This window comes from Fringilla coelebs (genome assembly GCF_963513975.1).
Source record: "Fringilla coelebs genome assembly, chromosome: 12".
In the NCBI taxonomy this organism is placed as follows: domain Eukaryota; kingdom Metazoa; phylum Chordata; class Aves; order Passeriformes; family Fringillidae; genus Fringilla; species Fringilla coelebs.
Genome location: NC_140038.1, coordinates 19,836,307 through 19,854,681, shown reverse-complemented (window position 1 = coordinate 19,854,681; position 18,375 = coordinate 19,836,307). Strand labels below are relative to the sequence as shown.

At 45.0% G+C, this 18,375-nt stretch overlaps 2 protein-coding genes across 3 annotated transcripts; one reads left to right on the top strand and one right to left on the bottom strand.

Annotated features, from left to right (window-relative positions):
- Positions 1–273: 273 nt before the first annotated feature.
- MTFMT (mitochondrial methionyl-tRNA formyltransferase) lies at positions 274–6,504 on the bottom strand. 2 transcript variants are annotated; one of them, XM_084213382.1, is made up of 10 exons: positions 6,379–6,504; positions 5,729–5,941; positions 5,091–5,213; positions 4,180–4,282; positions 3,547–3,622; positions 2,913–3,004; positions 2,297–2,378; positions 1,907–1,989; positions 1,378–1,596; positions 274–442 (listed from the first exon to the last, which is right to left on the bottom strand). In XM_084213382.1, exons 1-9 carry the CDS (start codon positions 6,501–6,503, stop codon positions 1,396–1,398), a joined length of 1,098 nt encoding a protein of 365 aa, XP_084069508.1. In that variant the 5' UTR covers position 6,504; the 3' UTR covers positions 274–442; positions 1,378–1,395. The 2 variants fall into 2 exon arrangements, with proteins under 2 accessions (XP_084069508.1, XP_084069507.1); XM_084213381.1 differs by lacking the exon at positions 274–442 and having other exon boundaries at positions 1,190–1,596.
- A 4,812-nt stretch (positions 6,505–11,316) lies between these two features.
- Positions 11,317–17,143, top strand: SLC51B (SLC51 subunit beta; the record flags this gene model as incomplete). Its single annotated transcript, XM_084213535.1, has 6 exons — positions 11,317–11,406; positions 13,311–13,421; positions 14,760–14,859; positions 15,519–15,659; positions 16,078–16,168; positions 16,924–17,143. Exons 3-6 carry the CDS (start codon positions 14,820–14,822, stop codon positions 17,141–17,143), a joined length of 492 nt encoding a protein of 163 aa, XP_084069661.1. The 5' UTR covers positions 11,317–11,406; positions 13,311–13,421; positions 14,760–14,819.
- Between the last annotated feature and the right edge of the window lie 1,232 nt (positions 17,144–18,375).

Genomic DNA, 18,375 nt, shown 5'->3' with positions numbered 1-18,375 from the left:
AAACTCTTTTATCGTTAGTGCTTAAAATTATCTCTAAATTGTGGTGCTGGGGTTTTGCCATACAGTGAGGTAGCAAGCCCCAGAAAACTCTCCAAACTACCCACTATCCCCACAAATCCACAAAAAACTCACTGACCCACCCACCCTTCTATTGGCATACAGTGGTTACTAACATTTCCAGACTGATCTGAACAGAATAAAAACAAAGTGACTCCACAACTTGCACTTGCAGAAGGTAGCAGGGAGCAAAACACAAAAATACATAATTTTCTTGGAAGCAAACTTGCCAGATTTAGAATTTCTGCAGCACAAACTGCAGAGTCTGCGGTCAGGAACAACAGGAATTCTCTACAGGAGCCTGACTTCCACCTTGCTGTTGTTTCCAGTTTTGACTCTGATTCATAGGCTTGGATTTCTTGGAGGACCATGTGTTTTGGAAAACCTGTCAGAGGCAATTAATTGATGATCTAATGGCAGTAGAAGAAAAATACTGCAGCAGCTGCTTTAACAGATGCTTCTTCAGAAACATTTTAATCCTTGTGATATGACATTTTTGTAGATTTTTTGCCTTTACTTCAGCATTACTCAGAAAAGCAGGAAAAAGTTAGCAAATATTAGAACAGCTCCTAAGACACGACCAGTCTTTGCTATGCTGTTATGCTCAGTGCTATATTACTCTTCTAAGACAAGAAAGTGTAAGAATCACAAGTTTTGGGGTTCTTGACATGAAATACTCCTTGTATATGCCATTAAGCAAAGACAGATTGAGGAAAATCTTGGATTAGATTAACAACTCATCATCAGGTAAAAACGTCTCCCATCAGAAAGTAAAATAGTAGAATATAAATTTTCTGGATGAAGGGCACAAAAATTTTAAATGGGATGCATCTCAGGACATGAAAACAAAAAGGGGAGGGAAGAAAATCATTATGGACAGGGAAAGATTCTCTTATGTTCTCAGCTAAGTTATTTGCCTCAATGCAGGGATACAATGAGAATTTTAGGATCCACAAGAATACCAAAATAAGACAGTCTAAGTCTCAGTGAGCATTAAAAAAGCTCACTGGATTTTAGTATTTCCAGATTAAAGTAATTGCCCAAAACTTATGCCTGAAGAAAATTATACCTAAGTCCCCAAAAAAACCCTCAAAAAGCTGTATAAAAATAAATTTATTTCTCGAAAGTGGAAACAGGGATTTATTCAATATCTACAGCACTTATGAAGATTCTCTTCCTTAATGGGGAAAGAGAAGAAGCATCTTCAGGAACCCACCATGAAAACATGTAGATAACAATAAGATCAAACACTATGGGAAGAAATCCCCTAATTAAGTTAAATGTTATAGGTGGGCTTTGAAATATTTTATATTAACTTACAGACATTAAAAAATACACTTATTGCTTTATATCCTGTGCCAATATTCCCCTCTCTTTCAGAGTCTTTTTTGCCGTGCTAAGTTTGAGTGTTTGAAATCTGCATTCCTGATGAACTGTTCTTGGATTCTGCTGGAACCAAGAGTGCATATATCCATTGTAGAAGTCAACTGCTGTAAGCTTCTTCTTTAAAATGACTGTTTTTATTCCAATCCAGCCTTCCTAAAAACAAAAACAAACAAAAAAAGGCAGTAAGCTTCTTCCATGTTTAAAGCTATCCTTAGCTCCCATAGGCTGGCTTACAGAATACATTTTATTCAATGTTAACAGGCTAACAAGTGGAATTCTTGCTTGCAAATGTGCAAAGCCTGTTAATGGAAATGAAAAGTTTAAGGTATCAAATAAAACTGGTGCTGATCTAAACTAGTACAGAGACTAACAATGGACAATTAAGACAAAAATTATGCACCACACAAATACTAAAAACCTCATCTTTAGGGCAGTGAATATAAAACAAATAGGGAAAGCCTACCTTGCAGCGAGCTATCAATGTTTGGGACATTTTATGGAACAGCACTGAACCAGGAACAACTTCACAATCATTTTGTATTTGATCTAAAAGAAAAGAAAGATCATCCTGCATTTTTATGCCAAAAAGTAGAGGAAAGTTTTGAACCACTTCTGTTCCTTTGAAATATGATAACCATCTTGAGTCACTATTTTGCTGAAAAATACTTTATTGTATTCTGTGTTTTATTATAACCAAATGAACAGAAACAATCAGAAGTCATTCTCTGGCACTACTCCATATCTGATCCATGAACACTCACTAAGCCCTGATCAGTCACACACCTTGGCCCACATGGCACTCAGATTCTTAAAGAAAATGGTTTAAAAATTTTAATAATTCAAGAGTAAATACCAGAAAAACCAGGGATATTATCCACTTCCACAAAATCCAGGAGTTTAATGGTAGTACCCTTCCAGAGTGTCTGCAAAGGAAACTGAAAACAGAAACAGATGACACATTCAGAATGTTTTCACATTTCCAGGCTATTTTTCCTCAGGCAAAATACCTGTGATGATAACATTAAGGAAAATTTAGCTGTATGTCTCGATAGGATATTTTCCTTATCAGACTCAGTTTTGTTTACCCTTCCTCAACTCAAAACATTAGCCTATGCAGAAATGACTTGAGCAATTAGCTACAGCAGCTCTTCACTGTGGCTGTTTGCACTATTTACTGCCATGCAGAGATGTCACTGCAGCATCCCAAACCTACTCAAATACATCAGGGAAAATCTCAGAGCTAAGGAAACAATATAAAAATTTTGAGCTGATTTCACACTTGGGATCAAGTCCATGAAAATTCTCCTGCACATTAATTTCTAATTACGAACTACCAGGACTTTTGAACACATGCAAGGTTACAGAGACTAAAAATAACTAAAATTGAGGTATAGTGATTAGTTAAAGTATCTACACCAAACTCAGCCATGCTATAGGACAGAAAAGGGTTCCAAAAAATTCAGTCTCACCATACTTCCTACTGCACGATGCAGCTGAATTATTTGTGCAGCTGTTTGCTCTTCCCATTTTATACAACTCTTCGCTATAGAGATTTTAGGAGCTGTGGGGAAAAGAGGAATTAGAAGACTTATTTTGCTTTGCATCTTTTAGCAAACAGCTGTACTACTTTATTCTATTTTAAACCTCAGGTTTTCCTGACCAATAGTGGGTCTACCATCCAGCCAAGGTAGCTCAGACAAAAACTGGAGAAAATATTTTGTAAACACCTCAATTTGGATAATTTTTTACTCTCAGTTTTTTTCTTTATTTACCCATTGCACTGCAAACTTGTATCATGCTTATAAGTACAGTTCTAACCCTTCTGTCTGCATTACAATAAGGAAGAATAACAAACTCAGATCTTGTGACATCAATAGTGATCTTGATATTGTACAAGTAACTGGAAAAAAAATAATGTAGTAAGTCTGAAGAATTCTGAAGCATTTTCCTCCTGTATGACATTTTTAAGCCACAAAAGGCAGTGAAGAGAGCAGACTGGAAAATGAACCAAAAAAAATACAACCCAGCATGGCAGAAAACTTCAATTTTCCTCCTGATAAAGGAAAAAATGAACAAGTCACATTAAAAACAATGTGTACCTACCAAATGTTACTCCTTCTTTTGGCTGCTCTTTTTTATTTTTTAAACTTTCAGGCAAGTTCTTCAAAACTGCTAACAGCTGCAAAATTAAATTTTGTACAGAGTATTAGTCAAGCTAAGTTTAATCAATAATAAACATAGTAAAACTTAATTTTTCAACAGTGAAACTGTCTTGAGAGCTTTTAGAAAATTGGCTCAGTATATTCAGAAAATGTGTATCCTTGACACAGAGACAGTAAAGACATCCTTCCCACTGAATCACAATGAAAAAACGCAATTATTTTTTTATGGATGATCTCTTCTGTGATATTAATCCCAGAAGAGAACAAAAGCTGACTATTCAAATAAAAAAAGCAGGTATTAATTTAAATGAAAGAACCTGCACTGTTTTCACAGACAGCATTTGGGCTCTCCACTGAAAAGAAACACAACAGCAACACACAGGACTGACCCTGACACCTGATCACAGACCACTGAGCTCTTCTCCTAGCAAGGCAAAGTGCTCACAAACACCAAGTTTCACATCATCATCCTCCTAAACTTGAAGCCAGCTCAGAACAAGATTAGTAAGAATTCTGTTTGCACACATTAAAAGCAAAGTACCAGTCAGAAGTGACATAGCTGGCAGGACTTTACCATGTCTGCACCCATCTTTGCCAACATCCCTTCCAGCTCCTGTGCCGTGCAGCGGGGAGGAACAGCAACCTCTTCTTGCTTAATAATTGGACCTACATCAAACCTGCAAGGCAGAAAACAAACCTTACTGGAGAAGCTGAAGCTTAATTAGCAGTTCAAAAGTCTGCATTCAATACATTAGCTCAGTTGCTAATTATCCTTTTCTATCCCCTATAAAGCTATTTTTCAGATGTCATTTCACATCATCAAATGTTTGGTTCACAAGACAACACAAGGAAGAGAATACCAATCTTGGCAGCAAGTTCTCCTCAGCAAGCTGAGACTGTATGAACCACAATTTACAGTTCAGAACATGAGATGTAAGAAGAAACAACCTGAAATACTTAAGATGAAATTTGCTTCACACTTTCCTGAGATCTATTATTAGACAAGCATCTAAGAAAGAAAAGGTAACTAAATAATGTACTTTCACAAGTCTTTTAAGCCAGAGCTTGGGCTGAAACTAAAACATATAATCTTCCTCCTGCCTAGACAAGCAATTTTTTGTCTTCTGTCCACTTACAGGACGTTACAGGGGATTGTGAAGTCTGAAAACCATTCTGTCTTGTCATACCAAGCTTATTGATAAAGCTGTGTGACTGTCCTCTGTGTTCTCTGTCTGTTCCCTGTGATAATGCTAAGAATTAGAGAACAGGCCTGAAGTGCTAATTGCCCACTTATTAAAATACTGTAATTGCAGCAAATCTCATATAGTTAAATGAACATTTTTAAGTGTTTAAAACTTTAATTACATATATTTAAAAAATTGTGGTTATGTAGAATGAGTTAAAATGATGACTTCAGCAGTGATTATTTAAAGCTCTGAGAGGCAACAGCAACAGTGAATCATCTGCAAAGGACACCAAACCCACCTTTTTGGTCTTATCTCCATAATTGTCACCCCAGTCACCTTATCACCGTGAAGCACCGTGTGGACTATGGGTGCAGGACCACGCCATCGTGGGAGACAGCTGGGATGGACATTCAGCACCCCACTGGAATGAAATAGTCACAAATTAGAACAGGAATGGTACCTGAAACATACGTAAATGGAATGCAACATATATTACAATGACCTACTATCTGCTCATATGTTCTCATGTGTTACTGCCTTAAATATGCACTTGAAGGAAAATTCACACTATATAACTTGAGTTGCTCAGCGAACACAGAAAGATATGCAAGGAATAAAGGCAAACATTCTGCTGGATATTTGCATAAATTTACACCTATGTGTCAAAGGACACTGAAATTCACAATGGCAGCAATAGGGCTCAGGCTAAGCTTGTAAATCCAGGGATGCTGACCTCACCTATTGCTGGATATTTGCATAAATTTACACCCATGTGTCAAAGAACACTGAATTTCACCATGACAGCAATAAGGCTCAGGCTAAGCATATGAACCCAGGGATGCTGACCTCACCTACTGCAAGTCACAGATGCTACCCCAAAACAAGAGTGCAGCTTTGCTAACGAAGCAGCGACAGATGTCCTGTCCACACACTTACTATGGGAACTGCAGAATGAGCTCCTCGCTTAGAAGACGTCCAAAAGATGCCACCACACCCACATCAAACTGCCCCACGGGTCCCGTGTGTGGCCACTCGTGCACAGGCAGCTGGAGCTCCCTGGCACAGCTCCTGACGGGCAGGTCCCGGGCCAGGCGGGAGGGCAGGGTCACCACCTCCAAACGGGACACGAGCGAGTCCTCGCTGGGCTCCCTGGGGTGGACAAGGTGTTAAGGCGTCGTGCAGGCAGACTGAGGCGAGGGCTGGGTGACCTCCACCCCTGGCTGTGCCCCTGTGCCAATTCCCTCACATCTATGATCCTGGTCTCCGTCCCACGCTCAGGCTCCTTCCCCCGCCCTTCTCTGACATCCTCCCTGCCCAACCCATGGTCCCTCCCGCGCGACTCCACCTCATCCCTCACTAACCTCTGAACCTCATCACCAGCCCTCATGTCCCACCGCTCGGTGCCCACCCCTCTCTCACGCTCCCCAGCGCCTGCCGCGTCCCCTCAGGCTCTGCGCCCCTCAGGGTCCATCTCCCCCCCTCCGCCCGAGGCTCCTCCCTCACGTCCCCGTCTCCTGTGTCCCCTCTGCCCCTCTCTCCCAGCCCTCTCTCCCCTCAGACCCCTCTCCCCCGTGCCCGGGCGGTACCCGGCGGCCCGCAGGGCTCGCAGGGCGGTCACGGCGAAGCGGTCGGTGCCGAAGAACAGGACCCGCCATGGCGGCCCCGCCGCCCTCACGCGCTCGCGCCAGGCGCGCAGCACCCGGGCCCGCATCGCGGGGCTCCCGCCGCGCGCGGCGATGACGCAGCGGGACCCGCCCCGCGGCGGGGCCGCCCTCAGGGGTGAGGCGGCGCCGCCATAGTCATAAAATCGTAGAATTATCGGCGAACCTGAGTGGGAAGGGACCCAAAAGGATCATCGAGTCCAACCTATAGCCCTGCGCAGGACACCCCAATAATCCCATCCGGTGCCCCAGAGCGTTGTCCGAACGCTTTTTGAGTTCTGGCAGCCTTGGGGTCGTGACCGTTCCCTGGGGAGCCCCTTCCAGTGGCCGACCACCCTCTGAAAACCTTTTCCTGACATCCAGCCTAAATCTCCCCTGACTCATCCTTATGCCGTTCCCTCGGGTCCTGTCACTGGTCACGAGAGTGAAGAGAGCAGTGTCTGTCCCTCGGGAGGATGCTGAAGACCACAATGAGGTCTCTCAGTCTCTTCCCGGCTGGACAAAACAGGTCCCCTCGTCCACTCCTCATACAGCTTCCCTTCCACACCCTTCCCCATCCTCGTGGCCTCCTTTGGACGCTCTCTAAGAGCAAAGTGCCTTCATGTTGTGCTTAGCCTGGAGAAGACTGACAGGGGATCTCGTTAATGCATAAAAATATCCTAGGGTGCTAAGATGCTAGTGCAAGGGTCTTTCGGGTGGTGCTCAGCATGAGGATGAGGAGCACTGTCCATAAATTAAAACACAAGAAGTTCCATCTCAACATGAGGAAGATCTTGATGTTGAGGGTGGCAGAGCACTGGGACGGCTGCCCAGGGAGGGTGTGGAGTCTCCCTGTCTGGAAATGTTCCAAACTCACCTGGACACATCCAGCTGTGTCCGTGCTCGGCATGACCCTGCCTTGGTAAGAGGCTGGACTGGGTGATCTCCAGAGAGCCCTTCCAGCCCTTACAATTCCGTGATCTTGGTGTGGCGTGGTGGAAGCCGTCAGGGCTGCCCTGACAGCTCCAGCCTCACAGTGTCGATGCTCCTGAGTGGTGTCACCCGTGCCCCCTTAACCCTGAGCAGGAATTGTCCATGCTGCCTCAGTGCAAAGATAATGCAGGAAAACATCAGGGACTGGAAGGGCTGTTGACCCCAAAGCCACTGATCTGGCTCTGACAGCATTTGAAAAACAGAGTTCAGTTTCTGACACCATGGACAGCTTCATTTTAACAGTGACAGCAACTCAAAGAATGTTTTCTTGTAAACTATGGGGTCAGAATCCCCACTTAAAGAACTGTCTCCTCCCATAACGTAAGTATGAAAATATTTTATCATTCTGCTAAGTACATTCTTTCCCCCCATGGGAAGATGGATTATTTGTGCAGCTTTTAATGTAAATCACATACACAGATTCCCTGCACATCTAAATAACAGTCTATCCTGCAATCTTTGACACTAGGAATTTCTGCAGCATGGAGTGTGAGAATCTGTAAATGTCCTATATGCCTGTGGAAATATGTAAATTACTTGGAAAATGGATGGCAGAATTTTATGTCGGCTCCATGAGGAAAGGATCAATAAAAAACCTGAAATTTTGTGCTGCACTAAGCAGTGCTGTATGCATTCCTTGCCTTTTTCATGTCTATTTGCCCATGATTAGGGTTTTTTTCTCACAGACATTGAAGATGCCATTTCCTCCTATGGTGATAATAAGGAGAAAAGAATGAAAAATTGTTGTTACAGGTTAAAAAAAAAAGGACTCAGGCCATCCTAACTGGGGTGCTTACATTCCTGCACCCTGAGAAAAGGAGAATATGCTACCAAATACTGAGGTAATTTCCTAATCTGTATGCAAAAATCAAATGCTCAAAAAACCTTACAATTCTCTGTTAACTGGGGGGTCCCATGAAAATACTTGGTTTAGTCACAGGCAGTACACTTCAACTCTGGTCACCTCACCTTAGTGCATAAATGAAAGGTTATGGTAAAAATCAATTAAAATAGATACAAGAGGCTAGCAAGGATGAAGGAATGGCTTGTGCTCGAGAAAAAATTAAAGCTCCCAGCATGGTTCATGCTGGAAGGTGGCTTGGAAAGAAGGGAAGGTGAACAGTCTGACTTATCATAAACAGGGAACAATTTGTCATTGCACAATAACTAAGTGATTACAGATACTCATGGCTGACAGGCCCCAAACACGAGGAGCACTGTTCAGCACAGAGTGTAATTTCAGGCCTTATCTCAGATGGTGAAAAATTTGACCTCATGATATCAGATGCTGAAAAATACTCATGATTTCCAGAGACAGTGAGGGAGATTGCTGGAAGAAAGGCTGGAAGGAGATGTCCTGTGTGGTGACTGCAAATACCAGCTCCTTGAGGTCTTGGGTGAAGCCCTGGATTTGTCACCAACACTTCAGAAAAGCCAGGGATGTACGTGTATGTCTGGGTTGCCCAAAAGTTGTTAGTTTGAACCCAGAATTCAGCTGCTGCTTGGTGTTAATTTCCAGGTATCAGATCCAGGCACTGAACATGTCATTGACACCGTGTGTTGAGTTTCACCTGCTGTTCCTCCAGGACTTAAGCCCAGAGATGGATTCTCACTTCTGGCTGTAGTAAAGGCTCCTGGAAATGAAATGCTGTAACTCCATGCTGAGCTTTTGCCAGACATATGCACAAAGTGATTAAAGTTTCATTTGCAGTGAGTTTTTGAAGTGGACTTAAATTCCTTCCAGTACACTTGCTCCCACGTAATTCATTCTTGGCTGGGTTATGGCAGCACATTTCAAACACATTATGACTGTTATTCATTATGATGCCTTCGATGCAATGTTCATGAATTTTAACTGAAGATTTATTTTTATATAAATTTTTTCAGAATGACAGCAACTATCTGATTGTTTCACAATAAAAAAAAAAAAATCTGGCTTTTCTGCTTCATTTGAACTCTGCTTTTGTACATGGAAAGAAAAAAACCTCCAACCCTGAATGTTTAGTTATTCTGTAACCAGGCATTTCAGGTCAAAGACACTGAAGGGATCAAAAAAGATAAGCAAAATTAAAACACCAAGGTCAGAAAAATTCTTCCCAAGAGTAGTGAAGACAAATTGAGGAGGAAACAGAACACAAATCAGATCTTATCTCCACTTTGCTTCCTGGCCAAAGATGCTGAAAGTGTCTCCAAGAAGTAAAAGATATCTCACATTAACCAGTGCCAGTGTTGTCAGGAGAGACACAGAATCAAATACACCCTCGCTGGAGAGGAGCACTCCTGAGCATGTTTGTGGTTCTCTGGAAGAGGAGAGGATTACTGGGCACAAGAGCCAACTCTAACCAGTGGGGAACAGTGATTTCATTTCCATGTACATCATGCTGAGTCCTAAACATATCTCAGCCACCTTCCTACCTGCATCCTGACCCTAGATATATACATCAAGCCATGTAGAAAAGTGGGATGAAAAGGAACCTTCTGGGGTTTTGCAGTCACCATCCTTATGTTACAGTCACCTCCTCACTGTGGCCAGTGTCTCTACCCCTCTACTCAGAGATTTTTCTGCAGGGGCCAAGTGTCTTCTTTGAGGTTTCCCAAGGCCAGAGGGTTTGACTGTGAGACCACTTACGTCCTATTCCGGTCCACTCTTTCCCTGGCAACAAAAATCTCCCAAAGATGCTAGAAAAATGTTCCCCACTGTGGTGGCACTTCTAAAAAGATCCAGCTGGAATTGAGAAGGAAAGATAGCATGATTTGCCATGTGGTGGGATGTCCTGTCTGGACATGGCTCCAGCAGCAGGGAGCTGCTCTTGTTTCCTGCGGGATGTGTTTCTGAGCTCTCATCTGATCGCTGCCAGGCTGAGGCTGAGCAGTGAAACTTCTCTGTTTGGGGAGCACACATCTGCTGGGTGATATTTCACAGGGGCTGCCCAGGGAAACTCTGGATGTGAGATGGGATTCAAAGGATTAATCACAATGGAACAAAATTTCAATGCTAAAGATTATAGAATCATAGAATGGCCTGGGTTGGAAGGGACTGTAAAGATCATCTCATTCTGATACCCTTGCCATGGGCAGGGATGCCTATGACCAGACTAGAATCCTCCAAGTCCTGTCATACATGGCCTTGAGCACTTTATTTCAAGCTGAAAACCTCCAAGAACAGGACAAACATATGGATACTCCACCTGCCGTCTGCAGTTCAGCTGGAACTAACCAGAGCTAGCTGTGTGTCCCAAGCCCATTGGTGAGATGCTTTGCAGTGTGCAGCTCCATCCACGAATCAGGTAGTTCAGGGGGGAGGAATCCTCCTTTCCCAACGTGGCTGTCACAAAAAGTAGCACATCAGTCTGCAGACCCTCTTAGCGGACTATTGACTTAGCCAGACATTAACAGTACCTGTGAAACTGGGATGGCAAAATCTCTGACTGGTGCTTCAAGCTTTGCATGCAAACTTGTTTGCTCTGGTAAGATGCTCTGAGAGCCTTAGAATGGCCGTTCACTGAAAAAAAAAAAAAAGAAGAAAAAAAAAAGGATACTATCTGCTTTATCAGGACATGCTTCCTGTATGCAATGAGGACTGAGCTAAGCGGAGTGAACATTATAATTTATTTTAACTGAAGAGTAACTTATTACTGAGTGTCATTCTACTCAGCGTGCTCTTTTAATACTGATTATGCCAATAACCTGAGCAAATAAACTGGAAGTTGCTACAGCTCATTCTTTGGCAAAAGGTCATTCACCTCGTGCTGTAAATGGTCCCACTAAAGAGGTGTGTTTTTCAGGGGCTGGAGTGTACCTCACCTGTTGAACTGGCCTTCACACATGACTCAGGAGCAGAGTGAATCACAGCTCGTAGAATATCCAGAGCAGGAGCACAGGGAGCCTTGTATTGCCACGGTGCTCGGAGGAGATGTCTTCGGATGACAGGGCTTAAAGAAGAAATGTAGCTTCCTCCCTGCTGGGAACTCCACGTTTCTGGTGAGTTAGCAGAGATTAACGGGCATTCCTGCTGCACGGGCTGCTGGGTTAATTTATAGCTATCTGTAAAGAAAGACTTATTGATTTATTCCAGTTAGAAAGCCTGAATCCTTGGAAATTTTAAGTGAAGGCAGACTTTTTAAGGAGAGACTTTGAATGCTGAGTAAGAAATAGGCTGAAGTAACTCCTGCATATTAAAGCAGTCAAAGGAAAATGTGTACTATAACTTAGATTTTCTCTTTAGCTTTTTACTTTACAGAGGTTAAAAAATAACAGAGACTGCCTTCTTGCCTTAATATTTTAAATATTAAACAATTTCTTGTGTTCCTTAATGGAACTCAGACCTTAACACCTTTATAAACTGTACCATCCATTTACATGTCTGTGGTGTGACATTGTATATATATCCTCTATGAATTCCACAGACAGGACATCCCACTTTAATACTGTATTTGAAATAACTGACCCATTTAAACACAATCTGTTAAGATAGGACAACCACCAGAAAGAGAGTCTGGATGACAAGAGGAGACTAATTTGAAAAGACTGAGATGTTTTGAATGCATTGTCCCATACTGTGTAGTGAGTTTTGAATACGGAGCCCAGAGGGACATTATCATCTCAACAGAAGCTGTACTTGATGGTCTTTCCAAAAGATTTTCCCCATCTTTACTTAAACCAGTATAATACGTATCTAAGACTTCTCATTTGCAGAATGAGGGCAAAATATGTCTTGGTGAGCAGCCATGAATATAAGAGCTGACAAAAACCAAGCACAGGGTGGATTCACAGTACCACGTGCTGTGCCCTGGCTGGGAAGAGTCCACGTGCAGCTGTGGAGGTGTGTGTTCCTACATTCCCACATGTCACAGCCTCCTTGCTGGATATGCCAATCCCTCAGCTCTGCCTTCTGCGTGTGATATGTCTCAGATCTTCAAGGGCTTCCATTATGAGAAGGGTTTTTACCATTTAAGTGCTGGGATCAATGCATAGAGCAAAAAGTAGTCCCTTGACATTTTCCTGTAGTATCTTGAGATTTCATTGAATGCTAGCAAGTCCACAGATCTACAGGAGGATTTGAAATAGCATTGTTGTGTGACTCTTTGTTCCTGAAATACATAATACTGTACAGATTTTGCAGCTTTTGATGTTAAAATCCCATTTGCAAGACGAAAGAAATGACAAAGACGTTCAGGAGTCAATATAAACTCAAAATTACACAGGTAAAATGTTTCTTGAGAGGCACTGGCCTCTTTGTTCTTTCTGCCTCCTTCCATAGGAGCATAAAATGCATGAGCGCTCTCTCGTTTGAGCTTCCCTTGTTGTACCCTGCTGGGGAGCAACCTCAGAAGGGTCTTGGGTGCCTTCAGAGGGACAGGAGACCAAAGTGCACACTTGGAGCTGCAGAGGCCTGGATCTGAGGGCTCATCCCTGTCCATCAGCCAGCAGAGTCACTGCTGGGAAGTGCAGCAGGGGAGCAATGGGGAAGAACATCCCCCACGCGGTCCCAGCTGGTCTCCTGGAGCAGTGCTCACCCACGTTGGCCTGTGGGCAGCAGGGCAGAGCAGCTGTGTGGGGGAGGCTGGAGGAGATGCCTTTAACAATCTCTTCCAGGCTGGAAGATCCAAACTCCTCAGAGCATGTCTGACCCAACTGTGGGAGTCACTGTTTTCTTACTGGGGAAACTGGTAGTTTAGAGAGAATTCTGCTCAGTCTCTGCTGGAGTAGATACAGTGACCTACGAACACTTCGTTTTGTAGCTTTGGTGAATGAAACTAATTTTGTTAATGTGATTTAGATGTAAAAGGTCTGTAAAATAACAGAAGTTTCCCTTAAAGTCTTTTACCTAAATGTCCTCTTAATGCACAATAAGGGTTCATTGTGCTGCTGTGTTTTACCCGCAGAGTTCTGGCCTCCCATATCTGCGGAGATTTGGCTGCTGGTCACTACTTGATGAAGTAGCGAAGTACTTCCAGCAGCTTTCCAGCATCCCTGCTGTGCACAGACACCAGGAGGTAGCCCACAGCTTATGAAACACCTTAGGGGAAAATCAGCAACATGCTTGTCAAATATTCCTCTTTGACCAAATGATTACTCAGAAGCCTTGCACAGCAAGATTTAACACATTCAAGTGCCACTTCTTATTAGGGTGTAGTTGACTTGTAACTTATTTTCATTGGCACCAAGGCCTTATTTCCTCCTTTGTGAGGGGTGATCCATGTGAGTAAGCTAAAGCTTACCTGGTTGGAAGGGTAATTGGCACACCTAACTGCAGGGAGCAGCTTTACCCGTATTTTCTGAAATACAAAGTGGACCACGTACTTGAGAGTCCCCTCCTCAAAGAATTGCTAGCAGGTGGTTTTCTGGCAGCAGGGAGTAAGCCTGCATGCCTGGTTAGCTATAAAACATGAACTTTGAATTGTGAAGAGATTGAGAATGGGGGGGAAAATAGTAGCAATCATTAGGTCTATAACCGACGGGACAAATGTTTCCCTGAGGAGTCAGCAGCAGCATTGTTGACACGCCTGGCACAGTGGAACATGCTTGGGAGCAAGTTTCAGCACCAGGCCACACAGCAAAGGCAGGTAAAAGCTGGGAGTATCAGACTGTTGTAAAAGTCTTCATATAATAATTAATGGCCTGTGGGGCCAGAATGTCTGAGCGATGCATGTGTGTTGTGGAGTCGCTGACCTGCCAGTGGGTGGTGGCCAGCAAGCAGTGGGCTGGGGAGAGCCACCTCAACATCTCACCAACTCTCAGTGGACAGCCAGGAACCCCCTGCTCAGGGCAGGTCCCTTTGAAGGACACTGAAGAACTAATTTGGAGGAGCAGCCATAAAAGTTGGATTGATGCCACTAATAAATGAGGGACTAAAGGTCAAGGAGGACTTTCTGTTTCCCTGAGGGATGGGAGACACCACAGACTCAATAGCAAGCCAGCCTTGCCTCCTCTTGGAGGTCAGCCTTCCACTTCCTTATCTCCACACCCATATTCTGCCATCCATGGGTTGGCAATAGGTAGTCATATGCAAAGTATATGTTCTCTAGGGATTATGGCAGGGGAGCAAGCAGGGAAGCTTTGTTAGCCGGGGAGGGGCTGGCTCACAGCAGCTGAGCTCACATCTGGACAGGTTCACCTCAGCAAGGGGTCCAACCCAGGCAGCAGACACTGTGCCAGACCCCCTCTGCTTTCACCTTGGTGGTCCAGGGATTTCTGCACCCTGTCCTGGCAGGTCAGACTCACGTTCTCAGGAGGAAACAGGTACTGAGGAAACAGATACTCTCTGAATAGATCTGGAGTAGGGAGGGGAAGCAGGTTCTATTTCAAATCCTTAGTCTCTCTGTTTTTTGCAGGCATCTCCACGCTGAAGAAATACTGTGAAGGTGTGATCCATCCCACCTGCATACACAAATATGAAGTTCTTCTGGATAATCCCATTTTTCCTGCTGCAAGGTAGAGTCTTGGCTTAAAGGATACTGGTGTGGGTGAAGTAGGTCACATGTGCAAAGACCTTAACTTCCTGGAAATACAGTTTCTTTCTTTCTATGGAGCTATTTTTCTCAGTATACACCAGCAGCAGCCTGACTGACCCAAGGAAAAAGTTGCATCCCTATTCCAGAACTGGGTGTCATTCCCATCTGCATTCTGTGTGTATATTCTGTGCACACTTACATGTTGGTTCCTTTGCAGACACTGAAACTTTTCTGATAAAAATTCCTAGAGTCAAGCTGTGTATACAGGCCAGCCTGATAAATAAGAATTTCTCTCTGGAGGATTGCAGTCCAGAGTTAGATTTCCAGGACTGGTCTTGGCAAGGCAACTCTTTGGTGAATTGTTGCACATGGAGCTGCCTCTCCTTGGTGGGAGATGGGGAATTTGAAAGGCCCTATCAGCATTCTGAAGTCTTTGCAGCCCTGCTGCCTCACCGTAATGGGGTCTGCAGCCAAACACACTCTCCACTTCTCAGTGCATGAGATCAGACTGTGCACTCAGGGTTGCATTCTGCCTGCTTGGAGAGACATGCTGGGCAATCCTGGGAGTAAAGAAAAAGGTCACCTCCAGTCTGAAGATCTGCAGTGAGTGACAATTGCATCTTTCTCTTTCCACCACAGCTGAGGCAGAGCACAGGTACCTCCCAACCACCCTGGCCAGCACACACATGGACGAGCACACAGCAGGCAACCTTACCCTTCCACTGGGCTTGGAACTGGAACAGCTGGAGGAGCTGCTCTGGTTTTTCCGCAGAGAAGACCGTAAGTCCCACTGGCGTTCCCGGGCCGAGACACAGTCCTTGGCTGTTAACTTTCTTGCCTAAGAGACGCCTGAGGGCACTACCCTGAGGAGGTGATTTACCCCAGACACACAAACCCTCAGTCTTGCCTCTGAAATAAGCAGGCCATAGGTGAAGATAGGCAGGAGGCTTTGCTGAGAGTGTCTCTGGGGTTCAGCCTCTTTCCAGGCAGAGCCTGCCGAGAGAGCAAAGGTCTCCTGTGATTTTGGCAGGGTGGAGGGAGCAGATTGACATAGCAGCAGGTCAGTGTCATGAGGATCAACTTCAAAGCCACAAAAATCAAGAACAGAGCATCTTAGTGTCCTCAGAAAACCCCTGGCCAGGCTCTATGGGTCACGCTGTGCTGTGCCTGCTAACACTGCCTCTCTGCTTTCCCTTAGCCTCAACATGGAATTACTCCGTTCTTGCACTGTCCCTCGCGACCATGATTTTGGGCCTTGTTCTTCTGACCATTAACATTGTGCGAAACAGGTGAGACAGGAAAACTGGTGAATCTTTTGGTGTGTGGTGGTGCCCTGAAAGCCTCCCAGGCAAACAGCCACAGGGGTTTGGCAGGGCAGGACAAGCCCTGAGTGATGGGGAGAAGAGCAAACTCCCTTTGAACCATTTTTTGTTATAAACCCTTGCCTGTTGCCTGCTCACTTTGTGTCACTTGGAACAAGCCCCTTCTCTGGGTCCTGGATCGAATAAAGGTCTGCACAGCTCTGCCCAGCCCAACAGGGCTGCTGGGAGGGAAGTGATGGTAACTGTGGTGTGAGGTGCTCTCCCCTAAGTACAGGGGCTCTGGAGCAAGACTCCCAGCCTTTCCCCATCCACATCCCCATACAGTTCCCCGGTGGCTGCACAACCCCGTAGCTGAGGAGCAACTCGCTGTTGGCTCAGGCGCGAAAACTTAGCACTGAGTCAGAGCTGCTGTCTTCAGAGGAGAGAAGTGCTAACGCTGCGAGCCTGCCTCGCTCTCCCTCTAGCGATGGCTGGCTGCATGCTGCTCCTGGCGTCAGGAGCTGGGAGCTCTCCAAGTGTGAATCCCATAGCTGTGTGTGCTCAAACACTTCAGAGCACTTACCTGGCACAGCTCACCTGGCGGCGTTTGCCCACAAGCAGCTGGCGTGTTCCAGGAACACGGTGTACATTGATGGCTGTGACCCTCACCAGGGTTGGTGCCCTCAGATGTGGGCTGGGCTTGCTGCTTCACTTCGTGTGTCCTTGTTGTGCCTTCCCTGCAGGAAAAGGAAAACCCTTGTGAATGGAGAAACAGCACAGACCACACAGGAGGCCGACCTTGATGCCAAGCAAGCCCTGATGCCTGTGCAGGAATACAACCTGGCTGAGCCACTAAAGCAGCAGCCAGGGCCCCAGGACCAGAGACCAGGGGATGTGATGGTCCAGTGGAAAGATGGGACTGTCACATCCCTCTACACAGAGATGTCTGAGGAGGCCATATAGTGGCTGCTGGAGTCAGCCCATTTAGGCCTTAAGGAAGGTATCAGAATGTCTCAATTCACAGGGGTGCAAGTTTAAAAATGCAGTTTAGCCTGGAGAAAGAAAAGTGTAAAACAAGAAAGCTGCAGAGTTGCACCTGCAGGAGGGGCCCTTGACTCAGCACCTGCCTGGCTGCTGTTCCCCCACTGCTCTGGCTGCTCCAGACTTCCCTCCAGTGCCAGCTTCATCTCCTCCCTCAGGTGCTGCAAACATGTTTGATCTGAGCCAGGGAAGTAAGTGGGAAGCTTGGCCTGCAGTCAGCCAGGGAAAGCACCCTCACTTCCCAGCAGGAAAACAGCAACACTGAAACTGAGACATTTTTATTCTTTTCAGAATCCTCTTTATTAAAATACTTTCCAAAGTGGTTGATCAAAATGCCATATTGAATCTGTCAGTAAGGTCATATTATATATTTATATGGCTATACGTACAAATATACACATGGATATTTTACTCTGCAAAGTAACTGCAACTCCAGGGAGAAGCAGAACATTTAATCTGATAGAGCACCTGAAACAAATCATCCAGCCCTTGACCCTGGCTCAGGCACAGGTAGAGCCTGGTGTGCTCCAGGATTCCCTTTGTGTCCTTCACTAGGCACACACAGAAGCCATGAAATAATTTAGGACATTATTGGAAATACATCAGTCTTTTAAACAGACTTTGCAGACCATGTCCTTGTCAGCAAAGCATCTCTTTGCAAAGCCTTTGGAAAGGGATGCTATAGTGTAAAAAGTTGAGCAAAAAAGCAGCAATTTTGGTGATGTGCAACTTAGCTTGATGTGTGGGTATCAGTTACAGGCCACCTGAGGCCTTTAAGCAGCTGAAACTTTATCTGCACCTTTTTTATCTGGATTTAAAAAAAAATAAAAATTCTCCTACTTATTGCTTAATCGGAGACCTGTGGGATGAACAAGATAGGTGCCTCCATGCTGGATTAATGATTAGTTCCTCATTCTTGGGCTCCTGTAGTTGTGGGCCAGGTGCCCAAGCTGGCTGGTGGCCGTGGGGTTGGCCCTTCCCCTCCCAAAGGTATCCAACAGCTCTGGCTCCTCTGGAAGCTGCTGCACCCTCACAGAAAACTGGGCTGGCCGTGGTGGCAGTGGCAGGACAGGGTGCAAACACCACAGCAGCACCGGGCAGGGGCAGGCAGAGCGATGCCACAGCCGATGTCAGACACTTGGCACTCTGCCTGC